The following is a 19,849-nucleotide window of genomic DNA, read 5'->3' on the forward strand; positions in this document are numbered from 1 at the left end:
TCTATCACTTTCCCTGCAGATAAGGTGACAGCAAGCCCTTTCGCCGGCACTCTTTATCTACCGCCGCTCTCAGGGAAAGTCCTTTGGAAGGCCCCGACAGCTGAGAGCTGCCACAATGAGCTATCACAAAGAGACAGGCAGGGAAGTAAAATAGAGACGAGGACAGAATAGAGACCGTCTGTGTTATGTGTGTGTCCCGAGTGATGGACGGTGTGTGTAAGGTCAAGCTTTGGTCTCTTTTGTACAAATGTTCCCTCTTCGAGGTGTCAAATCTTACCTGGTTCATTTGGAGGAAATTGTGAGGAAGACGTTTGAAAAGCTACTTGGCTAACGACAAACTGAGCGGTTTTACATTTGAGGGATTCTGACAGACAGTAACTCACATGACCGAACTCAACATGCTCAAAAAATGTCCACTAGAGCCAAGAAACAGAACCAATAAACCTGACCTGGCACAAATGTGACCCAAAGTGTTTTGGGCAAGGACTAGTCACGGGTCAATACTACGAGTCTGCCCGGTCCTTCAGTGCTTAGGGTTAAGTGGCCGGTCTAAAGTGTCACCCGACTGGAGGGTCGATCGGAGTTGTCTGACCTTTCTGAGTAACAATGACCTTGCATCAACCGTGGCGCAGATTGAACTGTCCTGGCCAGCCGAGCAGCAGCGGATCTGGCGTCTTATTTTCCAAGTACGCGGTGGGATCATCTTCATTGCGTCTTGAGCTCGTCTAATTTCTCATCTCTCGCCAATCCGTTTCTTCCCTATCGTACCTGGCTGGTGGTCTCGTGCATATTTCAATTACAACGAGGCGTGCGTTTGACCTTTAAGTGAGCTGGAGAAGATACGGTTATCTGCCTTCCACTCTGGCGCCCAACATCTATCCATCATCGACGGAGAGAAAGGGAGCTGGCGCGGGTATAGAGTGTGACGAGGAGTGGATAGATTTTTTTTTAACTTCAAAGGCTATGTGATGAAAATGTAACTATGCATAGGTATGGGAATACATCAAACTACGGCACAGAAGCATTCGAGTTGCCGCCAGACAGACTGAGTCCTAAACAGAGCCGTTCCCAAAAGCCAGCCGTCATCACGCTCACGAGAACAAGCAACAGTGAGCACAGAGACGCTTCTGGTCCCGTCGTTCGCCGCCCTTTTGCAAAGACCTAATCTACATCTTTCATTGAATCAAGAATGGAAATTTGCAAGAAATGCTTCTTTTTCAATTTCATGCTGAAGTAGCTCAAGCTAGTGGCTGTAATTTCTCCTAACAAGAAAATGTATCACTCTGTTGCACACTGTGTAAGGAACAGGCTCCCTTTCTGATCCCCCCAACCCCACCCCCACCCCAAACCGCCTCTTTCACTTCTTGGGCTTTGATGAATGTGCCAAAAGCATGATCGCTCCATCATCGCACGCCATGCAAGGACATAGCAATTACATTCAGAAGTAAAAACTACTGGTTGAAAGTTGGAAGAAAAATGGACTCTCAAAGTCTTCGTTTCCAGTCAGGAACAACCCCCAAAATCCCTAAAGTAGCACACTAACATTCTCAAACACTGACTAAGTTTTCCTTTCAATCAAAATGCCCATTTGAATGCTGGTATTGCCAAAACAATGGCATAGATAGCAAAATGCCCAGGTCCCCACAAAGCACGTTTTGGCATACACTTGTGTGTATCCGGGTGGAACAAGCAAACCTCATGATTCTATTGTCGATCAATCCAAGCCAGTTAAGTGTTTCTACGTGGATGAATAAGCGGCCGTTAAGACCTGATGATTCTACTCCATTGAGGCAGGGAGCGAGGGTCAGGGGGGGGGGGGGTGGAGAAACCCAACAACAAGAACACTGACAATCTAATTTCTGTGGGGATACGCCATTTTCATAAACGGAGCTGACATATGAATAAATATGTTCAGCATTACAAAGTGAAGGGAGACAAACCCGCCACAAACTCATGCGTCAGTCGGTCGCTTTCGTAGCCTTGAATTCCCCGTGGCGTGGTGCATATTTACTGCATTTGTATGAGAGGCAGCGAAGGGGCGCACACATAGTCACAGGCATACACTCACAAGGCTTTTGGAAGCCAATGCATATAAGAAAAGAGCAGATCCTGGTTGTATTACAAGTACAAACATCTTGGGAGCTCTTTATCTAGTCAAGAAATAGGTCAGGGATGAAGGTAATCCGAGGACCAGAAAGTGTTCACAAGTGAACCAAAGAAAGCTGTTTGGGGGGGGACTTGATGCCTGGAGTCTGTTTACCGAGATCCTGGGCACATTCGATGGTCAGTGATGTCATTAGCGATACATCCAAGAATCACCATTTTGGTATTTGTTGGAAGAAAAGGTAGTAGGGTTGCTGGTGGAGGGGAGGGTGTACACAACAAACCGTCGGGCAAGCGTTTCAGAGACTGATTTGTTACTATTCATGGCTAAAGCAGAGAGGAACTGTAATACGAGACATGCTTGTTAAATTCACAAGACTCCAAAGCTGCCTTCTAGCAAATCCTGTCTTGTGCTTGTCAGCTTAAGAACACCCCGCCATATGCATATGTAGGATTTTTTAAGCTCTGTTAAATGGATAGTGGCGCTGTGGCCTATCAAACGACTCTAAGCCACTTGGGGTGAGGGGCGGGGTACGAAGGGGAATCATTTAGAGAAAAGCAAGTAGCGACGCAGCATTAGCATCGCTTTCTCCACTTTATTTCCGCCGAGTTATTCACAGGTGTACGTACGTCTAGGGTAGTTGTGGGGGGGGGGGGGGGGGGGGGGGGTTGTCAACAAACAATGAGTGGTCGTTACCCGGCCATATAATTTATGGCAGAGGGTATTGAGCCGGGTTGCCTTTCGGAGTACGCAGCGTGCGAGTGGACTTATAGATCAGCGGCCATTTATTTCCCCGTTGGAGAAGCGGGCGGTTTAGGGAGGCGTAAAAGGAAATGAGATGTGAAGTGACCATTGATCCCACTCGCCGTGCAGGTTGCCGGCAGACTGCGTGGCTATCGGGAGCTACGGATGGTTGCTTTTTATTTACACGGACGGCGGTTCACCCTCTGGCCGAGTTCATTTGTCTAGACCAGTGGTTCTTAAACTGGGTTCTATCCAACCCTAGGAGGTGAATCGGTCTCAGGGGTTCGGTGGATCCTCCGCCGCACAGGTCCACCCCTCAGTTTCGTCTGCAGTCAGTTGACACAGTCAATGAAAGAAGGGTTCGATGGATGAGGATAAGAAACTGGTGGGGTTCGGTGCCTCCAACAAGATGAAGAACGACTGGGTTACAACCTAGAAATGGGATCGGTTTGTGTCGAAAAGTACCCGATGACTCCAAATGCAAGGCTGTTGATACCAACTACTGGACCAAGGACACCAGATCCGATCCAAAACATGGGGTACAATGGTGATCGAGGGCCTCCCCGTAGAGACTACACATGAAAGTCAAAGAATATGTCGACGGGACAATTGTCTCTGGGTTCTTGATCTTTTCAGAGACGAAACTGGACTCGTTTTTAGGTCGGTTGCTCTAAGAAATAACAATCCGCTTCCCCTGCCTACCTGCAATTGCCTTTACAGCGGCCGCTGACTGCTTGAGCAGAAAATGCCCCTAAGTGTTTATTTCCAGCAGATTTCCTCTCTGTCTCTCTCGCTTTGAATGTCCTCTTCCCCCCCCATCCTCCCTCACTCTGCCTTTTTCCCCCACTCGTCTCCCTTTCAAGCCTCGCCGCCTGACATTTCGCCACGCTCTCCAGAGACGCCGGCGCGAAATGGAGTTACTGGGAGAGCGCCACTGTAAATTTCAGGAGGCCACGTGTAATGTGCCTTAAACAGAGATGGACGGGCCGGATCGTAAGGAATCAAAGAGGACGGCGGTGCGAGGGGCAGGAGGGGGGGATGCGGCTGGATTGCGACGCCGATAAGAGAACGACGGACTGTTTGGCCGGAGAAGGCCGCGCAAACAGTCGCCACCTCCTCCGCTGTCATTCACATCGTATATCCTTAGTGTCATCGAAAGAGGGCCGTATATGTCACCGTCTTGTATGTACTATCCTGTGGGGTTTGCGAGGGGTAGGGTTGGTGGGCACTGTGTGCCGATAGCTCGCATCGGAAGAGAAAGAAAAATGGCTTCCATTGTAAATAAGTCGGACACCCCAAAGTGTCTTTTCAGCTAGCGGGGCGATAATTCTACAAAGACGTATGCCACTTCCTTTTCAGTGAGGCGTTTATAAAACGGAACATATTTCAGGTGGAGCTCTTTCTCCTGCCCTGCGAGCTGATTGATGCGGCCAACGCCAGGGCCGACGCCGTCTTATTTACACGGTGGAGTGAAGCAATCTCGGGCCTTTAAGATAAACCTAATGAGCTTCTTTGTGTAAGGGTGCAAATGAGACGCTAGCCTCGCCATCGTCCCTTTCCTTTCCTATCCTAAAGGGGGGCTTGGGGGGGGGGGGTCTGGATGATTAGGCCTTTAAATTATGCTCAAGGGCAAAGCACAGATTTGCATCTTACGCGCCGACGCGTCGGCGTGCGCTAAAAAGAGAAAGAAAGGCAGGTGAAGGGCAGAAAGGGAAGGAAGCTTGAGGCATATTTGTGAGAGGTGGCAATCGTTAAACAACGAGTCAGCATTTTATTTTACTTTTTGAAGATCCCCTCCAACCCCCGAAGGTAAATAAATCTTGCACAGAGATACGCATTCGCCGCAATTGCGCTACATTTACGGGGCAGGTTTGACTCTGCCCCAAATCGCGACAAATTAGCTAGCACCTCATCTTGACCATTTCCCGCTGGCTAAACAGCTGGAAAGGCAGGTTAATTACTGTCACCGCCAACTTGGACTAACCGCCTCAGTGGTCACGAGTCGGGGATGGCGCGGGGCTCTCGGAATTGACGGTCGGAACCGGACGAGGCTGAATGTTAGACAAGTCAGTTAAGTAGGCCTTCAGATCAAACAGCTGACCACAACGTAGGCCGTGGGCCCTCATTGAGCCAGGAATATCAATAAGTACGACCATATCTCAGACCGTCTCATCAATCCTGATTACGTAGGTAATCAACTAAGAGCCTCATCATCTTGATATCCAAATTCAGGGATCAATGGCCGCATATTCATACAGCGCCGCATCATGACATCGCGCATGGTCAATGATGAATCGACCTGGGGTCGGGATTACATTATTGCTTTTTTGGGATGGGAGGGGGGGGGGTTGAGCTTTCATGCTGATCAGAAGAACAGGGCAATTAGTGCCGAGCAACATTCATCATTTGCGCCCATGCATTTCCGCAGCTAGCTGGCAAATTGCAATCAGATAAAGTAGGAATCTAATCGCTGATCTGGAATCAAATTAGCTCTATTTAGGCAACCCTTTTTGAGAGGGGGCGGGAGGGGCGGGTGGTGAAACCCCAGGGAAAAAATTAGCGGCGGCAAATTTGATTGTGGACATGGTGCTTAATATCCAGATCCATAGATGAGAGTTTTCTTGTTGTTGTTATTGTTATCAACCACAAAGTTGACTCGATTAGGGGCAAGGATCCATTGTAAGAACACACACACACACACACACACACACACACACACACACACACACACACACACACACACACACACACACACACACACACACACACACACACACACACACACACTAAAAAACAGGATGGCTATATGTTCTTTGTTGATCTATTTATTTTTGTATTAATTGTGCAATTTCTGTATTTATTTATTTGTGTCATTTATTTGGGTGTTGGGTATTTCTGTATGTATTTATTGGTTTTCCTAGTTATTTATTCATGTATTTATTTATTATATTTATTATTTATTATTATTTATTATTATCTGTTTATTTCTTGTGTTTGTTTATATATATTTATCTATTTATCTGTTTGTTGATCTTTTATTTATTTATTTATTTATTTATTTGCGTATTCATGTCTGTATATATGTATTTATTTATGTATTTATGTATCCATGTATTTATTTAGTTGTGTGCTATTTGTGTATTTATTTTTTTGGGTGTTGGGTCTTTGTGTATTTATTTATTAACAACTGTATTTATTTATTTATTTATTTATTTATTTTGGTTTGGGTGGTTATCTAGTTATTTATTTATTGTATTTATTCATCTGTTTATTTATGTATTTATTAATGTATTTATGTATGCATTTATCTATGTATGTATTTATGTATTTGTTTATTTACTTATGTATTTAGGTATTTATTTATATGTCTATTTTATTTCTGTGGTGGTAGACATTTTATTGTATAGTCCTAAGTGGAGTGTCTCATATTTTAACTGCAACAAACAATTGTTCAAATGCAAAATATTCAAATTTGCTGATCTGTGTCCTACAAGACTTTAGCTCCGATCTCAAGTGAGCGACCCAAAGATGCTGCTTTTCTAATTATAGCTGCAGGTGGTATTTGGGAAAGCTGCTAGGTAATGGCACAACCCAGAGGGACAAGGGGAGGGTCGAATTCATCAGCGCTTATTATTAATCATCCCTTCCAGCAGCGATGATGAGAGACTGCAGCTTGCTATGCCCACCGGACCACTCAATGTCACGGCAAATCTGGCAACGAAAAAATAGAGCCAACAGCATCTTTGCTTGGAAACAGTTGTGGATTTGTTTTTGTTTTTTTCATTCCTGGCAAGCCCTTCAACGGTTGCACGCGTGCTGTCAGTCATTTCTGGAGTGCAGCCGTGGCGATGAAACGCCGTTCCAAGAATGCAAGTAAATGCACGGAGACGACTGGCGTCTTTTGTCTGGAGCGCTGGACCGTCGTTGTGCCGAGCGTGAGTGTGAAGATTTTAAAAAGCCTCCAGAGACCTGTTAGCCGGACTGCTCATTTCAATGTGTCTTTTCCTGGCTTGGAAGAAGGCCTCGACTGTTTCCCGACCTCCCCCCCCCCCTTCTTTATTCTCACTGTCACACACTCGTCGTAGACCATAGGCGTGACTTAACTAGACATTTAAAGGACAACTGACAGCATTTTTTTGTTTCCTGACATCAGAAAAACGTTTTATAGCATCTAAAATACCCAAAACACGCTGGCTGATATATTTAGTCAAATGCAAAACACCAATAAAAATGACTTAAAGTGTCCCAAAACTACTTCAAAATGACGTCGGAAATGGCGAGTTTCAGAAGGTCCCGCCCCCTTGTTCGTGATGTCACGCCAGGACGTCTTGCCTTGCTCTAGAATCAAAACAATGGCTTCAGATTGAGAGAAGATGCTTTCTTGTGACTCATCAAGTTATGAATATGATTCAAATAGTTCTGAAGAGGAAAGCATAAATGTTTGCAATCGATTAAAGAAGTACTCCTATATCAATTCGAGCCGTTAGGACTCCAATGTAGCATCCCAGAAAATGCACAAGATTTCGCCCAAGTTACGTTGGAAATGGGCTGATTTGTCTGCTGGGAATTTGTGTCAACTAGTATCAAATAGTAGTCTTGGTGCAACACACAACGATTCCCCATGGATTTATTTATGCTTTTTCCTTCTAATTTTGCCATCAACACGAAGTTTTCAGACCAAACAAAGTACCCAAAATGCATTGTGTGACGTCACGTCAGGAGTCCTCACCAACTCGAAAACAAGACTTCCCGAATATCAGCACAAGTCTTAAAACGTATAATATAGCTATATGCCGTGGAATCTTTGTAAAATACGCTCAGTAGAAGTCATTTGCAGTGATTTTACAAATTATGGACACAACTTGTCCGTAGGCGTTGGTTGTCCTTTAAAGCCATTTGTGTCTTTTATTAGAAGTTTGCTTGACCCTGACCAGGTACTGATAAATGGCGATTTACGTCCATCGGATTGTAGAATCGGGCACAGAGCATGGGGTAAGGGGTATGTCACGGGTGGGAGATGGTAAATTGGAGCTGTAAGGGGGCTGCAGGACATGTTTCGTTTTGCTAGAGTGACCCCTCTACGAACGACTACCCTGCAAACATACACGACTACCGGGCTTCAGCTGCTACCAACAACACACACATACAGATATTGACACCCGAATTGTCTGTAAATGACCAGCAAACCAAAAGAGGACACACGACCACAAAACCCAGGGCGTTGTGCCCCACCCCCCACCCTTCTTTCCCGACCCCTTAAGCGCAACTCCCGCTGCTCTTTTGGCAAACTGTCAAAGCCATCATTCACCATGAAGAGATACAAGGGCCACTTGACTCTTTTACTCCGCTGGCTAACCAGACTTTCAAAAACAACCCCCGTGAAACATACAACACTCGACATGGGCAACGAGGCACACTTGGGAGACTGTGATGCAAGTTATGATAACCAAATATGTGTAAATATATTTTTTAAACACACAAATAGACATATAGTAAAATGAACCAAGTGCTCAGACTCAATGGTGAGTAGTACTCGGTGTCTATCAGAGGTAGCGGCGAGTCAGGAGGCCCTCTGGTGGACATTGCGCCGCATGTGGCGCGCACCGAGTGCACGCACATTGCCACCTCGCTTCAAAACAGACACTTTTCGCGAGAAGCCATGATTTTAAAGTCAATTAAAAACAATAATAATTGTTAACAAAGCTAGACAGAGTCTGATCTAAACGGACAGTACGCAGAGTCACAAGAAGAGAAGCGAGTGAGTGATTCGAGCTAGCGGGTAGATAGGAAGGGGGAGAAGAAGGGATGTGAGGGGTACTCGAGGGTCTGTGGGAGGGGGGGGGAGCGACACAACTTACCTGCTGTTGTCGCAGATGCAGCAGCTCGACTGCGCTTATTCGCCTGCCGCCCGTGTCAACGACGCTTGATCTGCCATCTCTAGCGCCAGCCTCTAATTGGCTGCTGCCGCTGCTTAGGGCGCTCATTCCATTTTGTCTCATTGAACTGTTGCTTATTGTCTCCGCGGACGACTCCTGCATCATCATCATCATCATCATGATTTTTAAAACCTAGGAGTGATGAAGAAGCACCGGTTAGGGCTCTTCGTCTTACAATTCTACCTTTTCACACAACCCCTCTCTCATTTGTTTTTCGTCCATCCTATATATATTTATATATATATTTCTTTATTTTAATGCAGCCATTATCCTTACATCCTCCCCTCTTGCAAATTAAAGCATTTTAAAAAAAGAGGGGAGGAGGGTGGGGATGCAGGAGGCGCAATTATGCATTCATTGTGGAAATGAAGCAGTACAAAGAGAAAGGCGTCCTGGTCGTATTTGACAAAGGAGTGAGAAAGGGGGTTGGGGGGGTGTAAATCGAGGCGGTTTATAAAATCCAGGGTATAAATTAAAGATTGAAGAAGTTGCATTGGTATAAAAAAAGACAATCGGGGGTTGGAAATCAAGGCAAATATGTGCTCGCGTGGGGTAATTATGGCAGCGTTAAAAAACTGGACGTTGTTGCTATCGTCTTTACGACGGGCACTCTGAAAATATTGTTTGGATCTCGACCCTGCTGGATTACAATAAATATTTTTCATTATTGTGTTATTTATGTTCGTGTCATGCAAAATTTCATCATTTGTCAGCACAGAGCATGAAATGTGGCCAAAGCTTCCCATTCTTTTGACCAAATATGAGAGCAAATTTTTTCCTTCATAAAAAAAAAAAATCACCTAAAAAGACACTAAATAAAATAAAACTCTGCGGTCGAAGAGGCGCAAAGGCATTTTGAAAAAAAAAAAACACACCAAAAAAAATGAATTCTCTCTGCATCCATTTTGAAAAGCAGCGAGGAAAGGGGGGAAATGAATTTATCACCACTATCATTAATGATTGTGCTAAAACAGCATAAATTATGCATATTAGCTCCTTTCTCCTCTCTCTCTCTCTCGTAATAAATGTTTTATCACCCCCCCCCCACCACCACCACCACCACCTTTTTGCATTTACCGCTCACTCCCTTCGCAGGGGCAAAGAGGACACCCACTCAAAACGCTCTCACTGTAAATAAATACACGCCGCCGCGCACGTAAGTCATTATTCTCATTAATCCAAACGCCGGCGTATTTTCATATTCATTCTCTTGAATTCCGCATCAAAGTGGGAAAAGGAATGGAGCCAACTGATGAGAGCAAACAAAGGAGGACCGATTGGTGCCAGGGACTTATGTCACCCAGTAAAATTCGCTTTTAATGGCGTTGTGCAAATGTCCTTTCACGCGTGTGTTTGACGAGAGGCTGATAGAGGACAGGTCTTAAAGGATGTCCACGTCCAGGATAAACAGGATCCGGGCGGGAAAAGAACAAACAGGACTTGAGCTGTTACACAGAGCAGGGCGACAGCTGCCCGGGACACAAGCAAACAGGGAAGAGGCCCGTTTGTGAACAAACAGGCCCCTGTTTAACACGCCGGGGAAGATGCATGAAAGGGGGTATGGGGGGGGGGGTTAGAGTAGAGAAGAGAGAGAGAGAAAGGTGGACGGGAGTTGTGGGAGGGGTGTTGGAGACTTGCACATCCAATCTGAGTGGGGTAAAAGGGGGGACGAATCCCGGACTAAGAAACTCAAGGCTGCAAAAACGAGATCAGCCGGCTAATAAGTATTCAAATGAGGCATAAATTTTACATGGCCGGTGTTTAAAATATTCAGAGAAAAGACTGTCTGATTGCCTTTACAGCCATTTTATGAACATTCTAATGGAGCCTGCATCTCAAGATTTTTTTTTTTTTGCGCAAGAAAATAGACAAAGAAATGAGAGCCAAAGAAAGCCAGAGGTCCCCAACCGTCGGGCCGCGGACCGGTACCGGTCCGTGGGTCATTTGGTACCGGGCCGTACAGAAAGAATAAATAATGTACATAATTTCCGTTTTATTTATTATCTGAGTCCGAACTATGTTTTATTTTGAAAAATGAAAAATGATATGTATATGCGCTTCGTACTTGTTTTTGTGATGTATCTTATTTTGAAGGCACTTTTAAACATTACCATGGTGACCATAGAGCGACCACAGAGACGATGTTACATATGTTGTTGTTGGTGCGATGTTACCAGGACGCTGCTAATAAAATTGTATAAAAATACACAATGGATTCATGTTTATTATTATATTGTCTGACATTAAAACGGTCCGTGGCGCAAAAAAAGGTTGGGGACCGCTGCCCTAACCCACAAAAAAAGCCACATAATGACAATGCAGATGTATGTAAAGTGTATTCGCCGCCATCAGATGCTGCTTTAACCTTAATGGTGGCGGTAAAATAAACTAATTAGCTACCTAAAAGCCGGCGTTCAAAACCGCCAATTAAAGTGTCAATTAAAAACATGGCCGACCGACGGGCGGGGTGAGGGGTGTTCAAAATCCTCTCCAAAAGTCAACCCTTTCCAAAAAACTTGCTCCACCAACCGCCCCGAGCAAACGTCGACTCTTAATCTAGCTGGTATGATACCCGATGGGATTCCCCAGGGCTCCGCGCCCATCCCGCTGCCAAAGTGACACAATTCAGCGCTCTCTCTCCATCTTTGTTTGCGAGCTCTAAAAGCCCTTAATGTAGCCTCATTACCTGAGGCCTGTCTGCCGCTACATCACGTGCGGTAAACACACACGATGACACCGGTCATCCATCGAGGAGGTTCACGCAGCTGTCACACACACCTCCCCCCCCGCTAACCCCCTTTTTACACACTTATATGCTGTCGTTAATGCATAACAAGGTTCTTAGGTATCTAGCTGGAAGCCTCGTTTTGCATGCACGGTTCAAAAAATGTGATCCCGGGTGTCTGTTTCTTATCGCTTCTCATTCCAGGTGGTCCAAAAAAAAATAATATTAATAATGAAAATCACAAGAAATATAACAGAAATGACATTTCGCACTCTGATGGCTCCTCATCAAGTGGAGATACGGTTACCATTTCAAATAAGCGTCACATTGTGTGCTTGAGTGAAATGAATTCATCATAGGCCATAAGTTACAAAATAAAGTCGGGCAAGGGCAAAAAAAAGGCATCTAGATTCAATACTTTAGATTGGCTAATAAATCAAAAATGCCAGATATGAGCAGTAGAGGGGAAAAAAAGGGGGGTTCGAATCAAGTCGTAATGATGTATTAAATGTACAAATCAAAAAAGCCCGTCACCATCTTAGGAAAAAAAATGGACGCCTTGAACAAATCCTACATCCTGATCCTTTTGTAGGTTCATATTTTTATTTCTTTTTTTTTTATGTGGCAGCAGTTTGAAGCCGTTGTGGCAAACCGACAAACCTCCAGATTAAGTCGGGCGCTTTAAAAGCTTCCTTTTTTTTTTGGCACTACAAGGCCACCATAAAAGAGCATTAATGACTAGCGGGTGAGAAACCCGTGTATGGTAATGGTTTCTCCTCCTCGGAATTTCAAAAGTGTTTTAGATTGACACACACGAAAAAAAAGGTGTGAGGTGAGGAAATCATATTTACAAAAATCAGAAACATCCGCCAAATGAAATGGGATGACGATGAATAATAGCCTTTTTTTCTCCTCTGGATTAACATTATTCAAAGCAACACAATCCAAAACGCGCTTATCTGTCGTCCAATGAGCCCGGCGGCTCGACAAAAACCCGCCGTCGTGTTTCAATTCTTCATTTTGGGAGGGGGGGGGGGAGGTTGGCAATAAATTGTAACGACGTGATAGCAGTCAAGAGCCTTTCCCAACTTAATTCTCTTTCTATTTACAATACGGAGATGAGACGGAAGAAGATGAAAAGGAAACAATTTTTTTTCTCGTTGCCACACTGCCCATGAACGGACTGCCGCTGCCTATGTGAATGTGTGTATATGCGCTGTGGGAAGAATACAGGCTAGAAATTAAATAAAAACTAAATATATATGTATATACATATACAGTAAAGTCTCGTTATATCGATATTGGATATATCGATAGTCCCGGTTATATCGATATTTTTTCGGACTCCCTTGAATATCGATATAACGAGACTTTACTGTATATGCAATCCAATTATTGACCCCCCCCCCCCCCCAAAAAAAAAAAAAAAATCATAACGTGAGAGCAACCCTATCACTTTTCCCACTCAAAGAGTCCGTCCCGTATCATTTGCAGACAGCCCCGCCACCGCCGTAGTGGGGGCGAGCAGGAAGAGACAAGTGACGAAAGCCCATCCGTCAGCTCTCATTTACATATTTGCCAATTGCATTAATTAACTCGGCCCACCTAATCAGGGCTAATTGACCTATAAAAAGGGGAGGAGGGGGGGTAAGGGGAGTTGGGGGGGGGGGTGCTCACTGTCTGGTCCAATCATCTTTACCAAGAGTAGAGGAGGTGCACCAGAGAAGAGTCGACTACTTCCATTTAAACATCCTCCCTTCCCCCCCCGTGAACGCTTGGAAGTATTTCACCGGCGCTGAAAATGGAGATGCTTAAAGACGGGATGGATTTTTTTATTTATTATTTTTATTATTTTTTTTACGCAGGAGTGTAAATCCGGCGAGGAAAGCTACTTTACGGACGCGAGCGGGAGACATTTCTCATCGTGACGTTTGCGGTCATTTCTGCTCGATTACGGCCATTATGTCGCCACCTCTGATTGATGTCGTCATCACCCCCCCCCCCCCACCTCGCCGCCCCGCCCCCGGCCTGTCCTGCATTGATAGATCTTAATGAATTGGTAAATAAGGGTGAAGATTGCGCTTGACAACGCCCGCGACACTCCTCATTCATAGCAGATAAGATTTATGTAAGCAATTAGGGGTATGAAAAAGAACGGGGGGTGGGTAGGAGGGGCTATTAAGGGTGGGTGGGGTTGTTGTTTTTTTTTTTTTTTTAAGGCGAAAAGTCACATCCAAATAGGATACGGGCATTCGTCGACTTAACATAGGCTTAGTCACACTTCTTTCATGCTCGGCTGGGGACTTTTGAAGCGCTCAGGGGAGACGCGTCACCCGTGCTTCTATCGGGATTAAGAAATTGATTTCTTTTTTTACTCCCCACCGAGAAATAAAAAAAACAAAAACAAAAAATTTACATAAAAAAATGGCATTAAAATAAATACATACATGAATAAAATAAAGCAGAAAAGCCATAAATAAAATTCAATGAACGGATTCTAAATATATATAAATCAATATGTATTGAATTGTAGCATAAAGTAAAAAATAAGCTATTTATATATAGATTTTCTTACTCCCCACCCAAAAAAAAAACAAAAACAAAAAAAGTACATCAAAAAATGACATTAAAATAAATACATAAATACATTAAATAAAACAGTAAAAACCATAAACAAAATCCACTGAACTGATTCAAAAATATATAAATCAATATGTATTGAATTGTAGCATAAAGAAGTCAAAAATAAGCTATTTATATATTTTTTTCTTACTCCCCACAAAAAAAAAAAAAAAAAAAAAAAACACAAAAAATGACATTAAAATAAAAAAAATGTACATCATAAAAAATGACATTGAAATTCAAAATACATAAATAAATTATAAACATAAATCGAACTATTTCATAAACAAACAGGGTCGGATATATTGATAGTCCCAGTTATATCCACTGAACTGATTCGAAATATATATAAATCAATATGTATTGAATTGTAGCATAAAGAAGTAAAAAATAAGCCATTTATATATAATTTTAATTTTCTTTAAACTATCACTATAACTAGTGATCAGAGCTAAAATAATTACATTAATTAAAATAAAATAAAATAAAAATTAAAACAGAATGGCCATAAACAAAATCCACTGCATAGATTCAAAGCAGATATAAATCAATATGTATTGAATTGTAGCATAAAGAAGTAAAAAATAAGCCATTTATATATTTTTTCTTTTTTTAAACTCTCAATAAGAAGCCAGAAAAGTTAGCAGAGGTAAAAAAAAAACACATTCAAATACATAAATAAATTAAATAAAACAGAAAAGCCATGCACAAAATCCATTGAATATATTCAAAGTAGCTATAAATCAATATGTATTGAATTGTAGCATAAAGATGTCAAAAATAAAAAATAAGCCATTTATATATGTTTTTCATTTTTTAAACTGTAAGCAGCCAGAAGAGTGAGCAGAGGTTAAAAAAAAAAAAAAAAATACACCCCCCCCCCTTCTCAACACTCCTCCCACCCCCGTTTCAACAAGCTGATGCAAATGAATCCGGCGCTGCTTAACTGCATCATTTATGTGAATAATAGGCGGCATCATCATTACGGCAACTCAAATTAAATTACATCACAATTAGCATAACAAAGTGATTGGCTCAACTTTCAAAACAAATAAGGCAGCCGGGGCTAATGAACGCCGTTAATTGGCCGGCTTGTGTACGCTAAATAAAACACGGAGGCTAAACACATGTTCCTTTCCAACATATATTTTGGGGACCGGGAGTGAATCTCGCCAGGGGGATTCGGGGACCCGGTGAATGTGTAGCATTTAATTTCATTGCGGCGGCAGAAGCTATTACAGGCGAGACTCTGGAGAACAATGTAAATTATCCGCCTTCAAAATAGACTTTGGCCGATTCTCCTCGTGAACTAATCACACAGCTCATTATGCATCAGGGGTGTGTGTGTGGGGGGGGGGGTATTAAATTATTAAATTATGAAGAGTGAGCCCCCTTTTTCGCATTCCTGCACAAAAGCCCGATGAAATGTTAATCGCGATAGCGTGCACGCCTCCGCTCGCCCTCATCAATATTTAAGTCAACAAATTATCCCAACACTTGTCTTTGATAACAATAATTAACCGGGGCGACCTTGATGGGTCATGTGACCTCTTCAGACTAAACATCTGCTGCGCAAGAGTTTGCTGATTTTCTTATAATAATACTAAATAATAATAATAATACATTTCATTTATAAGCGCCTTTCAAAATCTCACATGTCCCCATATCACATGTTTTTTTTTCATAATGTGTGTGAATGTAGATAATGGGAGTGTGAGTGTAATGTGTGTGTGCGCAAGCGCCCTTTAATTGTCTCGTGGCGTCTTGTTGGATTAAAAGTAACAGGCAACACATCTGGAAGTGACCCCCCCCCCTCACTCTCTAGCACAACCCCCCCATCACCCGCCCCTTTCGGCAGCAGAAATTAGCACAATTATATAGTCGACACACACACACACACACACATAAGCAATTCATCACAAGTCATTAACTAGCGGAGTAAAGTTACACACAGCAGTTAAAAACTACATTGATGAGGGGGGATGACAGCAGAGTGACAGGTGCATGAATGGACGGACAAATGGACAGACGGACATTCCCTTTATGTTTTTTTTTTTTACCTTTCAAAGTGAAGAGAGCAGAGGTCTCGCCTCCGCCGTTGCCGCCGACGCCGAGGGCTCGAAAAAAGCAAGTCGCGCGGCGGTGTCACCCGCATGTGGAGAGGCAACACTATCTGTGTCATCACTCCAGCCGGTGTTTATGGGGGGGGGGTGTATCGGGGTGGGGGGTTAGGAGGGGGTGGCATCATAAACAAGCCAGTTCCAAAGCGCACATACCCAACACACACCCCCCTACCCCTCGTCGCACAACTACCCACCCACTGCAAATCAGCCCCGCCCCCTTCTCTCTCTCTCTCTATTTCTCTCACTCCCCCCCCCCAACAATATGCCATTCAGGCAAATCACAATTTCCCCCATTAGTAAAAAAAAAAACAGAACCAGACCTCTCCTGGCAATCATTCCATCATTTCCAGTTGTCAGCGGGACAATTACCAACCAGACCCCCCCATTAACCCCCCCCCATAACCCAGACATGATGCTGTGTACAAGTGTGTGTATATATGTATATATCAAATAGAAACACATAGCGCTAGTTTTTCCCCCCTCACCATCTGACTTAAAAATATCGAAACGATCATTTTTTTGTATTATAACAATGAAGCTTTTGAAAAATTATTATTCTGATATTATTATTTTGATTTATACTATTATTATGAATAAATAAATACATCCCATTCACAATAATGGCTAAACTGATCACTTCCTGTCCAACCTCAAAACTGATTGCTAACAAAATTAGCCTTTGTTGTTGTTATTATTATTATATATTTTTTTATTTTAATAATTCCAATAAAATGCACAAAATTTTCATATGGGGGGGGGGCTCCTTCTTCCCCCCCCCCCCCCTTATCGCTCGCCCTCGCTCTAACCGCACACTCCCTCACCGCGGCTCCAAAGGCGACCGTTCACACACACACACCCGCGCAACCGCGGCGGGAGGCAGGCAGAGAGGGAGCGCCGTTCGGCTTTGCGAAAAGACGGATGGAACCGAAGACCCCCCCCCCCCCTAAACTCCCCGACCCTGCAAAATAAAAAAAAAGCTTCTTTTTGTTTGCTTATCGAGGTACGTCTTGTCTTTATTCTCTTGCATGTCGCGCGTGAACGCATAGAAAAAGCGCTACATGGCGCTACATGAGCTACATGAGCGCTACAATGAGGCCACGAGGGGGGGGGGGTAGAAATCCGCCTAAACCAACTTAAAACCTTCCAGTATTTTATTACTTACTCCTAAATATATTAAAAAGTGATTTACTCAGTTTTGCTATCGATCAGTCACCCCCCCCCTCCGCTCCCGCGCCCTTCATGCTGGAAACAATTAGCCACGCCGCGCTTTAGCGACTGACACCCCGGCGACCGCAAAGCGCCGCTCGCTATGCGACTCAACCCGCGTAAGATCACACGCAAAGATATTCCGAGGCTGTGACCTTACCTTTAAAGACGAAAGTGACATAGAAATCCACCCCACCCCCTTTTTTTCCTTCCCAACTACCCCCCCCCCCCCAGCTAGGGAAACATTCTTCAACCGCGCGATTGCCTGTTAGCATCAAAAATGAAGCGGAAAAAGTAGCAATAATAACAAAAGTGGCGCTAACTAACTGAGACGCGGCGTTAGGAGCGTCAGCGGAGGTGCAAGTGGAAAGTGCAGAGTGCCCCCCACCCCCCCATTTGCGCCCCCCCAACCACCCTCGCGGAGATACTTGGCGATTGAGTGCTGCCTAATTAAAACAACTCAGGCAGCCTCACTGGATTGTTTTGACGCCGGAGGACCAATAGTACACACACACACACAAACTAGGGGCGTTGGGGTTAGGGCGGGGGGGCGTAGAGAGGAGGCGTGTGTGTATGAAGGGTTTGGGGCAGGGGGGGGGGGTAACTGGAGTTGGCAGAGGAATTGTATGGATGGGTTTTAATTTTTTTTGGTGCCCTTACAATGTTATGACGTTTGAAAAAAATGGCCGCCCCATCATAATAATAATCCATGTCATTTTTAAGCGGCTTTCAAAACTCTCAAGGTCACAGGATACATTTTTCCTGTGGGTGAGCAGCGGCAGCCACACACACACACCAGCGTTCACTTAACCCGGAAGTAACTCGGATAGAAAGTAAGACAAATAAATAGATTTCAAGGACAACCGACACCATTTTATTTTGTTTCCTAACAGACATCAGAAAAAAATGATTCATAGCATCTAAAATACCCAAAACACATAGCATATTTAATTCCAAATTACGACGACGGGTTGCAGATCTGTTCCGAAAAGCTAATTTACTGTCAGAAATATTGACATTGGTGACAAGGAGGTGAGTATCAGGTTCGGAACGAACCTTTTCGGCTTAACGTTACAGTATTTGTCATTTAGTTAGAGAATTCACACTCCAGCTCCTTGCAGATGTGTACACGGGACTGGAAAAGGGAAAAAAAGCCCCCCCCTCGCTAGCCCCCTCCTCACAAGATGAGTACACAGCCCCCCCCCCCCCTCGATGCAGAAAAGATGGTCCATCTGCCCACCGGTTTCACTGCGATTTTGTTTTTGAAGTGTACACAAGTGCTCGCAATGCTCCAATACAATTTTAAGATGACAACAAAACTGTTGTGAAGAACAGTTACCCCCCCCCCCAAAAGCCCACCCCCACCCCAAAAGCAACTATGACAGATTTATTTTGCCCCCCCCCCCCCCACACACACACAATGCGAGAGGGGTAAAGACCACTTGAACTCTCAGCTCTGAGCGGCGGGCTATTTCAGCTCTTATGATATCATGATTACTAGGCTAGCAAAAAAAAAACAAGGAGGTGTCTGAGGCTAAATGCTAAACAATTTAGCGTGAAATGAAAACACAAAAAGTGCGAAACAATGGCCGTCATTTCCCTAAGCGAGCACATTATTTTCTCCAATGCGGATATTCCTCCTTCCAGCCACTTTGAAATGAAATCCACCCCAAGCGGCTCCTTGCAAAAGGCAAACAAGAATTCCCTCCCTCCCGCCCACCTCCCTCCCCCCCTCTCTTTGGCCTGACTTCACTGAAGGGAATGCCATGCCGATGTCTACAGATCTGTGACAATCGTGCCTCCTTCCCTGCAGTTATTTATTCCCTTTGTCTCTTTTGGCGGCTGCCAAGGTCAACAGAGACAAACAGGCCCACCAGCGTCTTGATGTGGTGGAAGCCCAGTTTAAAAAAATGGGGGGGGGGGGGGGCAATGCATGGTGGTAGCGGGTGGAGACATGTATAAGTGGGTAAGGGGAGGAGGGGGTTAGGGGGGGGGGTCTTGGCAGCAGCTGGCTACAAAGCCCGCCAAGAGCAACAGTACTGTGATGATGGCTGCCATCCGTGGCTGCTTCCTTCGGTTCCCGGTGGACTTGGAAGGGAGCGCAGTACTGGGGTTCCACCAGCAGGGGTGCTGGTGGTTCACTTGTAACCAAGGCTAACCAATTTGGAACAAACAACAAATTGGGATTCTGTTTTGTTTTGTTTTTCTGCCCCCCACTGGCTCTCGACATTGTCATTACCCTTTAATTTGCAAAATTATGTTTTTTTTATCATCAATTTTTGATCGAATATGTTAGTCTAATGCTAACATTACCCGTTAATTTGCAGATGTTTTTTTGGGTGTGAAGACAGTCTTCCTGTCATTTTTTTAATAAAAGAATAAACAATTT

At 44.1% G+C, this 19,849-nt stretch overlaps 1 protein-coding gene across 1 annotated transcript in view; it reads right to left on the minus strand.

Annotated features, from left to right (window-relative positions):
• Positions 1–19,849, minus strand: part of foxp2 (forkhead box P2) — a 95,848-nt gene that overhangs the window by 48,172 nt on the left and 27,827 nt on the right. Inside the window, 1 exon segment of the mRNA XM_088989148.1 lies at positions 8,707–8,916. Within this exon segment, the coding sequence (XP_088845274.1) occupies positions 8,707–8,904 (198 nt within the window). The 5' untranslated portion in view covers positions 8,905–8,916.

Source organism: Hippocampus bargibanti, linkage group LG22 (assembly GCF_051943395.1).
Source record: "Hippocampus bargibanti isolate YZ-2025 linkage group LG22, ASM5194339v1, whole genome shotgun sequence".
In the NCBI taxonomy this organism is placed as follows: Eukaryota; Metazoa; Chordata; class Actinopteri; order Syngnathiformes; family Syngnathidae; genus Hippocampus; species Hippocampus bargibanti.